At 41.5% G+C, this 17,726-nt stretch overlaps 2 protein-coding genes across 2 annotated transcripts in view; one reads left to right on the top strand and one right to left on the bottom strand.

Moving 5' to 3' along the window:
• Positions 1-17,726, bottom strand: part of LOC100711262 (malate dehydrogenase, cytoplasmic) — an 868,968-nt gene that overhangs the window by 145,828 nt on the left and 705,414 nt on the right. The gene's annotated exons all lie outside the window — the stretch shown is intronic.
• Positions 12,973-17,726, top strand: part of naf1 (nuclear assembly factor 1 homolog (S. cerevisiae)) — a 14,155-nt gene continuing 9,401 nt past the window's right edge. Inside the window, exons 1-3 of the mRNA XM_005466172.4 lie at positions 12,973-13,125; positions 14,801-15,039; positions 15,112-15,244. Of these exons, the coding sequence (XP_005466229.1) occupies positions 14,801-15,039; positions 15,112-15,244 (372 nt within the window). The 5' untranslated portion in view covers positions 12,973-13,125. The remainder of the gene's footprint in view (positions 13,126-14,800; positions 15,040-15,111; positions 15,245-17,726) is intronic.

The raw sequence follows: 17,726 nt of genomic DNA, 5'->3' as shown, positions 1-17,726 counted from the left end.
TTGTACTTTGTGTACATTTCAGCACCTGTACCTTTTTACTTTTACTTGAGTAAAGAAGTTGAATTAGTACTTCAACTTTCCCCAGAGTATCTGTACTGGCTCTTAGCTTAAGAATGTCTGTACTTTCTAAAAGAAACCAACATTAATATTGATTGTAGGGTTAGTAGTCAAGAGCATTTGAGTTGAGTTGCACAAGTGTGAGCAGTTTCAGGTCTGACTAGAAACAATATATATACTTGGCCAGTGTTATTAAGATGTACTTTTCAGGGTCTGCAGTCCTGGTGTGCTGATGACAGGATAGTTATGTTCTGAGAGTTACACTGTGAACTTGGGTAGTCTAAAGACTAAACATCAGTTTTAGTCTTTAATCTTTATTTGTCAGAACAATATAGAGCAGTGGTCTCAAACTCAAATGGGCCACTGCTGGCACTGTCGTCTCATTGGAGGGCCAATCTAGTGTTCAAGTAAAAACAAACAGACAAATAAAAACAGACAAATAACACTCCAGCTGATTAATATCAGAATCTCAGGTTCTTACTTGTCCCTGCCTGCAAACCTACTACCAAAGTCTCTCTCTTCCCACACCCTGGGGACCAGTGGAGGTTTTAGTGCCCAAAACAGTCACTTGTATACGAGCAGCTATGTAGAAGGAGCAGAAGGACCTCCATTACTTCTTTTTCCATCATATTTCCCACCAGTAACTATACAGAAATTCCCCTTATATGGGCCCAAAGATGAGTTCCAAAGAAATAAACAAACCGGGATTTGTTTCTCATAGAGTAAGTCCAACTAAATTTGTCAAATGGGACAAGTAAAGCAGTTTCTCTTTCTCTCTCTCACACACAAACATATACACACAGTGACCAGAGGGAAGGCATAGGAAAGCATGTTAGCCAGGAGATAAGCCTCCTTTGTTAGCTGGTTGACACTTAGAGGCCATTAATTAGACTGGACCCAAGGAAACAGGCCATTGACTTAACTAATAGCTGGTTCTTTTGTATCTCTGTGTGTGTTTGTGTGGTACAATCTCCTATTTCTCTAAATAACTCCAACTTGTAGTTTTAGTTTAGACATGGCATTGTCTTGCTAGCAGCTTTATCATCTTTATATTTAACAGATATAGTGCTTTATTGTTTAAAATACATTAACAATTGGCACGATACACTAATCAAACTTCATCCTTTAAGCTAGTTTTTTCCCACTGGAAAAACCTCCCAGTTCAGTCAATAACAATTTCAAACCTGTAAAACCAAAATTAACAGGACTGTGTGTAAAACATGTTAGTAAATGTAGTAACATACACTACCACTCAAAAGTTTTAGAACACCCCATTTTTTCCAGTTATTTATTGCAATTCCAAGTCCAATGAATAGCTTGAAATGGTACAAAGGTAAGTGGTGAACTGCCACAGCTTAAAAAAAGGTAAGGTTACCCAAAACTGAAAAATAATGAAAAAGGTCTTTTTCAGGGATGACAACATGGGTTAACAATTTAAAGCTGTTCTGCAGCAATGGAGGTTGATCAAGCCTTAAAAGCTGGTGCTACTAATTCCTACAGGTGTTCCAACTTTTCTGGATTGCTTACAACTCCTTCTGTCTGCTCCAACTGCTTATTTATATTATGCTTTCATTTCAGAGAGCAATAAGACATTAAACTGCATAATTTTCAATAAAAAACTGCAAAAATTGGGGTGTTCTAAAACTTTTGATCGGTAGACTACATCCAAAGATACTGATTATTATGTTTGGAGTTTTATATAAAACATTCAAATCCTTTGAAGAGTCAACCTATAAAGTCTGTCTATGTCAGAGGTTCCCAAAGTGTGGGGCCCGCCCCTAGGGGGGCGCAGAGCCATTGCAGGGGGGCGCGGTATGAAAAGAAAAAAAAAGAAAAGAGCGCTTGGACACTGTGGACAGGTTTTTGACGGGGCTCCCACATAAACGCAAAGCAAGAGATGAAGCATCGCCAAATATGTTTCCAAACCAACTTCCTTCCAAGCCAAAGACAGGAAAATATGGTGAAGCATATCTTCCCTTTGGCTTCACCTGCACAAGTGCCAAGGTAGGTCTCCCCTATATCCCTGCGTCTGGAGCAGCACTGTGCTCTTCAAATCACGGACAAACAGGATCCCACATTCTTGATTTTTAGTTCACAAACGCTTCTTGTAATAACTAACTACTCCTGACATTTTGGACATGTTAGCTCTTTATGCAGTAAAGTTACAGTGGGATACAAATAATATCAGGCTGATCCTGCCGTAATTTGTTCCCCCGGTTCAAATCACGGACAAACAGTATCCCACAGCTGTTTATGTGTTTAAACCCATTTTGCACAGAGAGGCATTTTTTGAAAAATGTATTGACAGCAATGTTGAATATTATTACACAGGAAAAAAAACAACTACACGTAAAATAATTACACCATGACGCCTCTGCCTTTCTAAATGCAGGGACAGTAACTGCGTGTGTGTATGTAAGCGTGTAAAACCTGCAGAGTCAGATTAACAGTATTTTGTCTCTATCTGCCATTCTGCAATTCACCTCATGTAAACAATAACGTGGCGCACAGCGTGACGTGAAAAGAGGCACATAGCTTTGTCGTTGCGTGACGAACTCTGTAATCCTCGTCCACACGTAAACGCAAAAAAGGAGTTTTAAATAATCTCCGTTTTCGGTGAATCGCAACGCCGTTTACGTGTTGACGAAAGACCCAAACCCATAGAAACAGCTGAGTTTTCAAAAATACCCGTGTAGGTGTGGACGCAGCGTAAAAGAGTTAGTAGTATATTTTATTACTACCTGTAATTTATTTCCGTTTACTTGTATTTGCTTAATTGTTTACTAAATGTTTGAGGTGTGAAATAAACCGCAATGGAGCAAAATATGGGTGTGTGTGTTTGGAGGATGTGTTTGTGGTGGTGGGGGGGGCGCGAACATTTTTCTTGTAAAAAAGGGGGGCCTGGCAAAAAAAGTTTGGGAACCACTGGTCTATGTTGATTTTCAATCCAAGAAAACTTCTTCAAAATGACATTGGAGTCGTGGTGAAATTTGGGCTGGTTCCAGGCACTGAGCAAGAACTGGAAGACACAAGAACATCATTGATGAAGAGTAATTGTTGTTGACAGACTCATTTGGTTAGTTATGCATTTTTATTGTTTTATTTTAATATCTTTCCACTGGAAGCTAAGTGTACTTTTTTTAATTTGTAGGACAAGCATGTTTCAGCAAAATGGCTTCCTTGGGTCGGTGTATGATCCATCCACCCATCTATAGCATATTCAGGCTCTGGACTCCTGCAATCTAAGGAAAAAAATTCCTATTTATGAGCGAGATACCAGACACCCCTCAGTGGTAAATTTATTTCTGCTGCTTGTATCTGCACTCCCAATATTTTAGTCACTATTTAAATTTCATGGGCCTTGTGAGGAAGGGAAGAGATGAATCACTAAATGGACAGCTGTTCCTTCACTCTTAGCACTCTCTTTTTAACAAACAAGATTAGTACAGAATTTGCAGACCCTGGACCAATCCATTTGTCAGTCTGTTGTTCCATTTATTCCTTACTTATGAACGAGACCCTGAGATACACTAAATTGCCAAAAGCTCGTCTGACTTCACACTTATATGAACTTGAGTGACGTCCCATTCTTAACCCATAGGGTTTAAAATGTTGGCCTACCATTTGCAGCTATAACAGCTTCAACTTTTCAGGAAAGTGTTCCCACAAAGTTTAGGAGTGTGTTTATGGGAACTTTTGACCATTCTTCTCGTAATGCATTTGTGAGGTCAGACACTGATGTTGGACGAGAAAATCTGGCTTGCAGTCTCCACTGTCCTTCCTCAGGAGGCTGAGGTCTTTTAACATCTGCAGGAAGCTCCTGAGGATGTTTCACCAGTCAGTGGTTGCTGGAGTACTTTTCTATGCTGTGGTGTGCTGGGGGAGCAGCACAGCAAAGAAGGACTCATCCAGGGTGGAAAAACTGATCAGGAAGGCTGGCTCTGTGGTCAGCATGAAGCTGGACACTCTGGTGACAGTGGCAGAGAAAAGGACACTAAAAAAACTGCTGGACATTATGGACAATGCTGGGCATCCTCTGCACACGGCCATAAACAACCAGAAGAGTCTGTTCAGTGACAGGTTGCTTCTCCCAAAGACAAGAACCAACAGACTTAAAAACTCCTTTGTCCCACACGCCATCAGACTGTTTAACTCCTCTCTGGAGGGGAGAGGGAGGGGAAACAGGAGGACAAAGGAGGGGGGAACAACTAAGCTGTAGTGCCTCCTCACTTCACTGTGCAATACTTTTTGTGCAATACTTTCTGTTAATAGTCAACGGTGCAATAGACTTCAATACTTGAAATGTGCAATTCCCTTGCATTCTCATTCCTATTTATTCTATTTATCCCTCTCGTATATTTTATTTATATATGTCTCTGTATTTATATATGTGTATATATATATATATAATATTCTGCTCACGTTCTGTAACTTCTGTCGGTGCTGTGCTTTTGGAAACCGAATTTCCCAGAGGAACCCACCCGAGGGATTAATAAAGTTTTATCTTATCTCTTACCTTATCTTAATTGATTCCAAAGTTGTTCTGTCAGGTGGAGTTCAGGACTGTGCAGTCAAGTTCTTCCACACTAAACTCACTCCATGTCTTTATGAACTTTGCTCTGTACATTGGTGTGCATCTATGATGGAACAGGAAGGGCCATCCCCAAAAAGTTCCCACAAAGTTGGGAACATAAAATTGTTCAAAATATGTTGCTATGCTGAAGCATTTAGAGTTCCTTTTACTGGAGTCAAGGGACTGAGGCCAACGCCTGAAAAACAATCCCACATCTTAAGCCACCACCAAACCTTACAATTTGCACAGTGCAATCAGACAGGTGCAATTCTCCTGACAACTACCACACCCAGACTCATCCATTGGATAGTCAGACAAGGAAGCGTGATCCATCACTCCACTGCTCTAGAATACGGTGGCACCATGCTTTACGCTATGCAGCTGATGCTTTGCATTGCATTGGGTAAGAATTAGATGCAGCTTCATGGCCATGGAAACCCATTCCATGGACTTTTCAGTGCACTATTCTATAATTAATCTGAAGGCCAGATGAAGTTTGGAGGTCTGTTATGATTTACTGTTAGAAAATTGGCCAGCACCTTAGCATCCACAAACTCCGCTCTGTAATTTTAACGAACCTACCACTTCATGGCTGAGTTGCTGTTGTTCATAATTGCTTCCATTTTGGTATAATACCACTAACAGTTGACTGAAATGTTTTGTAGCAAAGAAATTTCATGACTGGACTTACGTTGCTGGTGGCATCTTATCATGAAAAAACTCATGAATTCACTGAGCTCCTGAGAGCGACCCATTCTTTCACAGATGTTTGTAGAAGCAGTCTGCATGCCTAGGTGCTTGATTTTATTAACCTGTGGCCATGGAAGTGATTAGTACACCTGAATTCAATGATTTGTATGGTAAGGAAATACTTTTCGCAATATAGTGTACTTGCAGTCCTCCAAACTAGGCCCCATTCACTCTCACATAATGGGCAGTTCACCCTTTCCTGCTCTTGAACATGAAGGTGCTAGTTCTCATCCCAGACACTTTGCATTCTGCTGCAAACCTCCCCAGTGCAAGCTGGAGGTCATAGCTTGGTGATGCAATTAGGACCGCATTATCCACAAAAACCAGACTTAAATGTGTGTACCTATAGCAATATTATGTCTGGATAAACAAATGTAGTCAAGTCATCAGGGAAACATGTGCTATTATGATGCTGTTTGTTCCATTATGAGACTTGTAGGGCCCAGTGTTTTAATAACAATGTCTCATGTTTTAATAGAGCACAACACTAAATCATGCATTTTTAATATACCAAAAAATACACAAAATACACTTGTAGTAAATTCTAGTGACTGACTACAATCTTGTGGTGGAAAAGAGAAACCTGTTTGAATAGCTCCAGGCACTCACAGATATTCTGGCTTTCTATTTTACAACCTTTACCACAGTTAGAGAAGAAGTTATCCATATGTTGTTTTCTCTCCCTGTGTCTTTCGAGCTCTCGGTTAAATAAACAGTAAATCCTTGGCTTACTATTGACCTCGTGGTTAAGCAGTTAGTAGTGCAGTGTTACACACATGCACACAGTACATCCAAACATTAATAGCTCAGACCCCCCACATAGAGTAGATCACGGTTGACAACCAATCTCTCTTTCCCTCTGAGTATGTGTATTCATCCTCATCAGTGTTTGTGTGTGTTCCCTAATTGGAATGCTATGCTTTTTTTCATGTAATCACAGACGCCTGTGGAATTTGAGCTGATATGAAAGTAATTGTCTCACTTTGGCTGGGTCAGAAATTGTAACAAACTGGGGTTTTTTCACAGTCAGAAATGGAACACAATATGCTCCTGTGTTTTTACTGTGACTCTGAGCTGCTGGAGGGAATAAGTTGTAAGAATCACAGTTTTTTTTCTTACCCAGATGCACTAAACTTTAACTTGAAGCTAAAGTTTTTATTTGTGTCAGCCACTGTCTCTATTATTGCAGGACAAGTGTGTTATCTGTAGATGGAACTGTTTATGTGTGTTTGTGGCTGGACACATAAATCCTAATTGGCTCTTCAGTGTAAACATCCTTCACTAACTCGTCAACAGATTAATACCAGGCAGAGCAGTCAAGGAGATTTTTATTTGTGCCTTGTAAAACCTACTTTGAATCTTGAAAACATCTTGAATCATGAACCATTGAAATTTTCCTCTGAAATGTCTTGTGCTTATCTGAAAGGATGTTTCAACATTAATGTGACATTCACAGTAATGTGACATTAATTAACATTAATTAACATTAATGTCACATTACTGTGAATGTCATATTAATGTGACATTAATTCACATTAATGTGAATGTCACATTAATGTCACATTCTTACACAAGAGACAGATGTTGAAATGTTGAAAATAAAAAAAATGTCTGCCTCATTAGTCTAATGTCCGTAAAGTCTGGAATGTAAATGATTTATTAAGAGATTAAGTGAAGCAGTACTCTACAATGACTGAGTTGTCTCATCATGGATATGGTCGATGTAATGCACATCATTTCATTGTGACATTTACTCTACCAGGAATATTTTTTTGGGAAAACCTTAGAATACTTCAATATACTAGTTTTTTACCTAACAAAAAACAAACAAAATAAAATGTTTCAGTCCAGTCACCATCAACTGATGATGAGATTCAAAATCTTAACATCAAAATGAGTTTTTGAACCAGATGATTTGAACTTCACTTTTGGCAGTCTGTGAACACCATAGCCAGCCTGTGAGGTCAGTCAGTGACTGGTTCCCAGAAGATTCATTTTGATAATTTTTGTCCACTTACTAATCCTTTTACTCAGTTGGTAGAAAGAGTCACCCAGTAGCAACAGGGTTGATTGTAAAGGTCAAAATATGGATGCAACCACTCTGATGTTACCTACTGGTTTTTGGACTAATAGTATTCTGGAGCCAGAAGTGATATTATTTGGATGGGAAGGTAGTGTGCTAAGTTTTCAGCTAATGCAGGCAAGCTTGGTTAGGAGGACTCTTTCATAAATGCAACACAAAGACACATGCTAAAATGTGCTAATAATAATAAATTCTTTAACGCCACTCACGACAACTGAAGCAGACTAAACCTCCATACTAAATAATGCCACTAAAAACAGTATGAAGATATGAAGAGATTATGGACACAAATCAGGAAAGATGCTGATACTGTATGAGTGCATGTAGGTACACGACTGTGCAAAAATATCGACCCGTACCTTATTTCTTTATATTTTTATTCAGTTCAGTTTACTCAGAAAGTGGTGTGTTGCTGCAAAAATGGTGAGGAAAAAGGAAATTAACGATGGAAGAGAGACAGACCATCATATCACTTAAAAATGTAGGTCGGTCCTACAGAGAAATTGCAAAGAAAGTTAAGGTGTCAAAGAGTGATTCAGTTGTGTCTTTAGGTCTGCCAGACCTCTTCCTGTCAGAGGACAAGTTTCTGAGAGTTAACAGCTTGTGTGATAGGTGGCTCACAGGACAACAGGTTCAAGAACAGCTTAATAGTGGTCATAGTAAGAAAGTCTCAGTTTCAGCTGTGAACAAAAGACTTAGAGCTGCAGGTTTGAAAGGACGAGTTGCAGCAAGAAAGCCACTGCGAAGGCATCAAAATAAGACAAAGAGGCTTGTCTGGGCCATGAAATACCACCACTGGACTACTGAAGACTAGAAGAAGGTATTATGGACTGATGAATCTAAATTTGAAATCTTCGGATCATCACGCAGGATCTTTGTACACCGTAGAGTAGGTGAAAGGATGGTTCCACAGTGTGTGGCATCAATTGTCAAACATGCTGAAGGAAGTGTGTTTTGCTGGATCCAGGGTCGGTGACTTGTACAGAGTGAGAGGGACCCTGAACCAAAACAGCTACCACAGCATTCTGCAGCCCCATGCAGTACCCTCTGGTATGTGTCTAGTTGGTCAGGGGTTCAGCTTACAGATATGGGAAGAGACTTCTGAACAATATTTGATTTCTATTGTAAAAAGAATGTCACTGGTGTGTTCAGCTATTATATCTGAAAAAAGTGGCTACTGTAGCAATCAGAATTATGGGGGGAAAGGGAAAGACGTAGACAAGAGAAGTTCAAGAAAAGAAGAGGGAAAGAAAAACAGAAGAGAAGAGGGAAAGAGAGAAAAGACACCGAAAATCAGCTGGATCACCTGCTGGAAGGAAAAAAAGCAAAAAGAGAACAACAGAGTAGGGAGACCACAGCAACAACCTAGATAAGTATAAGTAACAGTATAAATATTTTAAGTATTGTATTGTAAGTAATAAATATTGTATGCTACTGAGCAGCATGTAAGACCGACAACACACAGTATGCTTTGAGGCAGCAGCCAAGGAAGATAGTGTACGTCTGTGAACACCTGTGTGTGTTAGCACACTTGTATTCAAAAGGTTTCTCCATGTAACGATCTGATAGTGGGTGTGGGGAGCCGTAGCCCTGCCCCCCAGGAGGCATGGAGCAGCCATGGAGGAGATCTAGGCCCTAGACATCTAGAAGCCCCCCCAGAGCGCAAGAGCCCAAGGAGGGGGCTTACGGAGGAGCAGCCACACCACCCTCCTGGAAAGAGCTGAGGAGTCCCCCAGACAGGGGGTCCACCAGCAGCCAGCTGTGCCAGAGCAGACTGAGACCCAGGCCCAAAGGCCCAAGGTCCAAGGGCCCCACACCCCCCGGAAGGGGCCTGACCAAGCCACGGGCGTCAGCCCCACCAAGCAGCCACCGGGAGTGAGCCAGCACCTGAGTGCCCAGCCTCGGACACCAGCCACCAGCAGGGAGTGTGGTCAGGGGACATCCACCGGGCGGGGGGGGGCTGAGATGTTCCCAGAGAGGTGGAGTCTAAGACCCGACCTGACACATAGACATTGACAAATATGCACACACAGACACAAACATGCATTCCCACCCTCATGGACACATATACAAATACTTGGCACTGGCCCAAAATGGAGACAAACAGAAATGAACACTGTACACACACTCACACTCCTCAAACATACTCAATCCGTACCCCTTTTCCCTGGGGTGGAGACAAGCAGACCGCCCCCGGTCCTGCAGCAGCAGGGAGACCCAGCATCCCAGACCCCGGCCAGACAGCCAACTCCTCCTCCCGGCCCCGATGATGAACAGAGAACAGGGGTGTGAAGACCCCATACCTCCCTGCTCATATGTAGTGTTGGATGTCTAGGTTTTGAAATAAAATTGAGGCACAGGTGGCCAGAAGAGGACAGAGTAATTTTGAATGAAAAACTGGAAAAATTGGGGTGTTCTAAAACTTTTGACCAGTAGTGTATAAAGCACCAGTTCACAATAAGAGTCACTTCAAAGTGCTTTATATTTAAGGTAAAGACCCTACAATATTAGGGTCTTTAAGACGGATGGATGGATGGATGGTCTCACAATTACAGTTTTCTCAATCGATTTAGCTGAATTCTCACAGGAGAAAGGTAATTCTCCCCACTCTTCATGCAGTTTTCAAAACAGTTAAAGAATTTTCAGGTCACAGAGTCACCTGTGAAAGAGACACTACAGTAATTAAGGTCTTTTTCACATTTGTTAAAAAATGAATAATTAGTCAATCACTTCAACTCTGTGTTGAACTTATCACTACCCTTTAAAGACTTAGTCATCAACGTGTTTATTTTATTTTCAAAACCTTACTGACTTTGGAAAGAATTTTACAAAAACGTAGGCCTACTGTAGAGTTATCATTTTTCAGAAACAAAAAATAAATGTGATGGATTTTTGTGAAACTTTACAAAATTGTTGAAATGGAGAAAAGCCAAATACTAGTGAAATTACACGAATCGGGAAAAGACAAAGAAAATACATACAGTCTGAGAACATAGCACCAACACGCTGCATACATTCAGCAACCACTTTATTAGGTACACTTGTTCCACTGCAATGCAATGCTGGACAGTATTCAAGAAAGTGAGCGATCTAGAGCCGTGCCTGACAAAAGTACAAATTGTTTGATGAGTTGTCAGATTCAAGTGAGAAGTGCATCAACACAGTAACAAAATATCTTTAGTGGTGAAGCATGTGTAGAAACAGCAGAGGTGTGTGTGAAGACACTAAGAATGTTTGGTGTGGGTGTGGAAATGTGTTACTGATTTGAGAACTGCATTAAGAGTCCTAAGAATGACTATTCTGCTGTGAGCCAATTAAGCCAAAGCGACATTACATGCTAGAAACAAAAGCACTAACTGAGGTGACAAGCTTCTCTGTGTTGCTTATAATAAAGTATGACCTACAAGAGTTCTATTCCTATTTCTCTAAAACAATGTCTAAATGGCCTTGATAGGCTGCATTCATTTTATTTTTGTACATTGCTGCTTTGTTGTGCAGTGTGGATGTAGAATTGACTGAGCAATTGTTATTTAGGGGGAACTATAGCGTGTTCAAGGTTTTCTTTGACTGCAAAAATGAATTTTTATTTCAGTTATAATGTCTGCCAACTGTATTGTCCTGTGACACAATAGGAATAATTGTTTACGCAGTGTTATTATAGGAAATATCATAGGACGCAGAGGTCGTATAAGACATATTGATGTTTCATTTCCCATCCACTTGGATTCAGACACACGCACAATTCTGGTGAGGTGAGTCATGCATTGAGCCAACAACAGCAGCTCAAATATATTAATGTACAACTAGAAATTTGTGTCTAGTCAAAAGTCAAAAGTAGTCCTTTTTTGAGATATTTGAAACTTGGCATTCAGGAAGGTGCAAGGTTCTTTATTTGCCATTTGTGCATAAAACCAGTCAAGGCACATTCGAATTCCTGTGCAGAGCTCTCTTAGTCATAGTAAGCATGTTAGAAAAATATAAAGAAATAAAGAAGACAAGAAAATACTAATATAAATGGTAAATCATAAATTACACCCCCTCTACAAGAGGGGGCTCCGGAGGAGCAGGATGGAGTGAGTCCAGCCAACATTTCCTTATTTTATGCTGTGTTTCAGTTTCCCTGCTGCCAAGGAATGCTTTGGAAAAGAACAAAAGCTTTTAACACAGTTCTTGGACCACGAGATTTGCTTAATCGTAAAGTATCTTGTACTGACACTCTACACCTCATCAGTGAGTCATGTTGGCTCCCCTCCTTGTCGAATGATTTCAGATTTTGACAGAAAAGTGTACCTGTAGTTGTAACAAGTCAATGTTTTTTTGGTTTTTAAAAAAAAAACGTAAATCTGAAAACCAAATATCATAGATCAGTTAAAGCATTTAATTTGGGTAAGAGGCTTAAAGCCTCTCTTAAATGTAATGTATTTTGTTTTCATAGCTCAGTCACATTAAAGAGTGTTGTAGTGCTACCCAGTGGTTGTACCTGTACTTACACCCTGTGCCAGCTTCCTTAGTGCAGCTTACTATGTGTTCATGAAGAGATATTGTATTATATTTTCAGTGTTTTGCTGATGTTTTAGTATTAAAAACATAATAATAGTTGCAAAAAAGAACTGAATTATCTCCTAACCTTATTTTACTAAACAATAACCATGATGACAAAAGACACAAGAGATACGGTTCTCAAAACAAAAACAAGTATCCATTAAAGTGATATACACATGAATATATCAACAATTATGAGCCAGTTTTATCATTTACATGACTCTCCAAAAGTTGATTCTGTTCATCTGGACGTTTTCATTGGGAGAAACGTTTCGTCACTCATCCAAGTGACTTCTTCAGTCTCAGCTGACTGCAGGTTTCCCAGATCTTATAAACAGGACATTTGCATAATGACTGAAACCAGCCCACTGAAGGAACAATGGGCTGTCTTTTACATGACTCTGCACTGTGAGTATTTTTGCTTCTGCATGTTAGATTTTAAAGCTTTTATACTGTGAGACCATTTAGAACCAACCTGACTTCTACTTTTTACTTTAGAATTTAAATTGTAGTTTAATACACACACACACACACACACACACACACCAGCAAAATACAACCCCACGTGTTACACACACATGTGGCTGCAGCTGGTCAAATTCAAACATAACCAGCGGATGTAGCCATTTTAACCTTCCTTCAAAATAAAATAGAAGAATACTTAAGACCATGTTCTCAACTTATTTAAACCTAACTATACAGTACAAATAAGGATGTAATTCATACCATATCCATTTTTATGCCTGCATTTTTAAGGGAACTATAATTACAGTAATGGAAAAATAAAATAGCATTTCATAAAATGCTATCCCAAAGCTAGGTTATCAAATGGGATAAAATGGGGAACGTTTCAATGCCCTAAACCTGAATCGCGAAGAGCCCCACAAGCCTTATTCAATACCCCTGCTTTCAGTATTTACCTTTGAGAGGTTTGCACTATTTTACGGTCCGTATGACTTCTCATTGTGTTCCAGTTCGTCGCTGGCATCGCAATGCTTTTAAACTGAAGGTACGTAACGGATACAGTGTCGCTGTCGCAGTGTCATTTCCCTGAAGTTAGCTTCCGTGGTTCTCCTGGAGGTTTTTTGCAACGTGGTTCTGGAGCTCCACAAGTAATCAGGTAGTAATGTCATTAAAGTACTCGGTCCACTTTTTATAATCTTTGTATCGAATTTGCTGTGGGACGTTTCCGTTCTTCATACTGGTTTTTGACTGTTGTACCTCTGTGGGAGTTTAACGGGGCTAACGAATAGCACGTTAGCTATGTTTAGCTTCTGCATGTAAACAGTACACGTGTTTACGTAAACAATACACTTATTTACGTGTGTGAACGTGTGTTTGGCTTGGTGCGGCCTGGAGGTTACCTTTGACCGTTGGTCAACTTTGTACTCATGAAACTGACCAAATGCTGGTGTCATGGTTAGCACTGTTGTCTTTGAATCCACCGATCCGAGTTCACGTCACACCTCGGCCTCCATAATGCCGCTGTACATGTGCAATGGCAATAAAGGGCTGTTCTATATCAGTGGACGTAGTTTTACAGCTAGTTATTATTATATTTTCTATAATTATCTGGGGAAACCAGTCACTTCACTGTGTGTCTGACTAGTTTTGCATTTGGCTAGGGTCAGTATCAGTACTGGTAGCAGGAGGCAATACCTGGAACCTGCAGAGGTTGCACAGTCCAAGTCCTCCATCATGGAACATCAATATGTGCCTTTGCTGTGTCCCCCGGTAACGTCTCAAGAGCATGAAGGAAACTCCAGGTGACAGAGCGAGACAGCGCCGTAGAAGGTCCCTAACTGATATCTGCTCCTTTGAGGAATGACGAATAGTATGAGCACCACCAGAGCTCTACAAAATGACCTCCAGCAGGCCCCGGGGACCCACATGCTCCCCTGCCCTAGTCCCCCAGTAGCTTCTTCTCTTGCCATTACCCTCCACCCCATATCCAACATTGACCTTGACCTCCAGCAGGCCACTGTCTCTGACCAGACTGTCAGAAACCAGGCTCATGAGGGTGGCCTCAGGGCCTGACGTCCTTAAGTGCTGTGCTGTCCTGTGCTCACTGTTTAGCACTGTGGAGCCCAGTTGGCATTTGCCATAGAATACAAAACTAAGAATTTGCAGGTCCACTCGTGGCACCCTGTGCTTTACCCCGAGCACATGTGACAGATGTGAAAGGCTTTTGAGAAACTATCAAGAACCAATCCATGGAGGAACACACGGATCTCTGCAGGCTTAGGGTTAGGCAATGGCATGCTGACTGTTGTGCTCAGTGGTATCATTGTGAATTATACAAGTTAATCAAACTTTCAGTTGAGCCACAGTAGTCATACACAGTGAGGATGTAATGCTATTAACAAAATATTTCTATATCAGTAAAGTTTCAGTAGCCAATTATTATCCTAACCCCCAATTATGTAAATCATTATTATAAGGTTGTATTTAAAACTTCCTGGAAAATCTTCAGCTGATCCAAAATGCTGCAGCGTACTGACACGGACTAGAAAGAGAGAGCATATTTCCCCCGTACTGACTCCTCCTCATTGACTCCCTGTTAAATCCAGAGTCAAATTTAAAATCCTGCTCCTCGTGTACATAGTCTTAAATGATCAGTCCCTGTCTTATCTTAAAGACCCCATAGTATCATATCACCCCAATAGATAGTGATCTTTACCGTACCCAAACAAACATAGTGTCTTGAGGCAACAGTTGTTGTAATTTGGGGCTGTATAAATAAAATGTAATTTAAAGTAACGTATTTTGAAACACATTTCAATATAATGTTACAGATGGATGAGAACCTAACAGAGGGAAATGGAATGGCAGTAGCTCTTAAAGACGAGGATATGGACATTACAGTAACAGCTCGACTAGAAGATGTCCTGGTGACCTCTGACAATGCTGAAATGGTGTCAAACACACAAACACCTTTAGAAGAAGAAAGGGCAGATGCACAAATGCACTCAATAGCAGCAACCGTGTCTTTAGACACGCATAAGAGCGACGAGGATTCTGAAGACTCAGACAGGTATGAAGACGCACAGCTGTTTGCGTGGTAAAACAAAGACAAGTGTCACTAATACTCTTTTCCTGTCCTCAGTGACAGCTCTTCCTCTTCCTCATCATCTTCATCCCTCTCTTCTCCCTCTGCACCTGCGGTTGAGGAAGATGATGATGACGAAGGTTTCAGCCAACCAGCACCCATCAAAACACGGGATGAGATTCTGCTCGAGGTCAGTGTGTGTGTGTTCTTGTTAATACGGTGAGGTTCGCTGTAGACCATTGTCAGGATGCAGAAAACAAAGCGCTGTTTAAAAAAAAAAAAAAAAAAAAAAGGAAAGAAAGCTTGCAAAATTGCACAAAAAAAACTGCGAAAGGTGAACCGCATTATAGCGAGGGACCACTGTAGTCAAATATTAATTTTAACATTGAAGGGACTTTAATGGTTTGAGTTAGGGCTGGGCAATGTGAAGAAAATATAATAATAATAATAATGTTTTTTTTAAGGCTATATACTAATATACCGTATAGTGCCTACTCATTCAAATTAACCATTCAACAGTGTTTTTTTTGAATGAGTAGGCACTATATGGTTGAAAATAACATTTGTTTCTGGGGGTTATTTAAACAGATAGATAAAACAAAAGACTTCACCTTTAAGTTTCAAAATGTACCTCAACACCACAAAGTAGGAATTAAAGACAGCTAAAAGGGTACATTCATTTGTACTTCACAGTGCAAATGGATAATGACCCAAAACACATCGCAACAGCAGCTCAGGGGCCCGTTCTTCGTACCTCGCTAAGTAAGTTAGCCGGATTTGAATGTTGACGATTTCGCGTGATCTTGGATCGTTCGGTTCTCCGAAGCTCATCTGGGACTTGCTGTCATAGCAACAGATCCGTAAGAGTAAACCTGCTCGGGAGCAGGTTTACTTTATGTAAACAGGATTAGATCGCGGCCACTCAGGTATGTCCACTGCAGTTATATGAAAGCAAGAGCGACATTTCTCCACTGTTTTACCATAAATAAATATTATCAATGTAACTAAAGATAATGCAGTATTTGATTCTTTTATTGATTGCATACAGATACATACAGGTCATTTCCGAAAAAAAGGGAAATGTACTATTAACCATTCTATTACATGTAGTAGATCATGTCAGATGTAATTCATATTTTAGAGTAGTAATAGTAAATTACTACGTGCAGTCAAGATGAGAGACCACGGCTATAAAAGCGAAGGTGGATTTGGGAAGTCTGTCGCAGCCATGTCCTGTCCGTTTGTACGCGAGCAAGGAAGGTGCAAGATTGATAAGGAGGGTTTACAGAATTTAGCGTATATTGCGGGATAGACAGGATCCTTTAGCTCAGCGCGACAGTGTGCTCATAGAGAGATATCGATTCTCCCGTCAGGGTATTATTTACTTTCTCTCTCTCTCTCTCTCTCTCTCTCTCCCTCTATCTATATAAAACACCCAGCACGCCCCTGCGGGCGGTTTATCCTTCAAGCTCGGGTCCTCTACCAGAGGCCTGGGAGCTTGAGGGTCCTGCGCAGTATCTTAGCTGTTCCCAGGACTGCGCTCTTCTGGACAGAGATCTCCGATGTTGTTCCCGGGATCTGCTGGAGCCACTCGCCTAGCTTGGGAGTCACCGCACCTAGTGCTCCGATTACCACGGGGACCACCGTTACCTTCACCCTCCACATCCTCTCGAGCTCTTCTCTGAGCCCTTGGTATTTCTCCAGCTTCTCGTGTTCCTTCTTCCTGATATTGCTGTCATTCGGAACCGCTACATCGATCACTACAGCCGTCTTCTTCTGTTTGTCTACCACCACTATGTCCGGTTGGTTAGCCACCACCATTTTGTCCGTCTGCATCTGGAAGTCCCACAGGATCTTAGCTCGGTCATTCTCCATCACCCTTGGGGGCATCTCCCATTTTGACCTCGGGACTTCCAGGTTATACTCGGCGCATATGTTCCTGTACACTATGCCGGCCACTTGGTTATGGCGTTCCATGTATGCCTTGCCTGCTAGCATCTTGCACCCTGCTGTTATGTGCTGGATTGTCTCTGGGGCATCTTTACACAGCCTGCACCTGGGGTCTTGCCTGGTGTGGTAGACCCCAGCCTCTATGGATCTTGTACTCAGAGCTTGTTCTTGTGCTGCCATGATTAGTGCCTCTGTGCTGTCTTTCAGTCCAGCTTTGTCCAGCCACTGGTAGGATTTCTGGATATCAGCCACCTCCTCTATCTGCCGGTGGTACATACCATGCAGGGGCCTGTCCTTCCATGATGGTTCCTCGCCTTCCTCCTCATTCTTGGGTTTCTGCTGCCTGAGGTATTCACTGAGCACGCTGTCAGTTGGGGCCGTCTTCGTGATGTATTCGTGGATGTTTCTTGTCTCATCCTGGACTGTGGTGCTGACACTCACCAGTCCCCGGCCCCCTTCCTTCCGCTTAGCGTACAGCCTCAGGGTGCTGGACTTGGGGTGAAACCCTCCATGCATGGTAAGGAGCTTTCTTGTCTTTATGTCAGTGGCTTCTATCTCCTCCCTTGGCCAGCCTATTACCCCAGCAGGGTACCTGATCACGGGCAGGGCGTAGGTGTTGATGGCCCGGATCTTGTTCTTACCGTTCAGCTGACTCCTCAGGACTTGCCTGACCCGCTGCAGGTACTTGGTGGTTGCAGCTTTCCTAGCGGCCTCTTCATGGT

This window comes from Oreochromis niloticus, linkage group LG6, assembly GCF_001858045.2.
Source record: "Oreochromis niloticus isolate F11D_XX linkage group LG6, O_niloticus_UMD_NMBU, whole genome shotgun sequence".
NCBI lineage: Eukaryota > Metazoa > Chordata > Actinopteri > Cichliformes > Cichlidae > Oreochromis > Oreochromis niloticus.
Note: the sequence above shows the minus strand (reverse complement) of the source record. Positions and strands in the feature narration are given on the sequence as shown.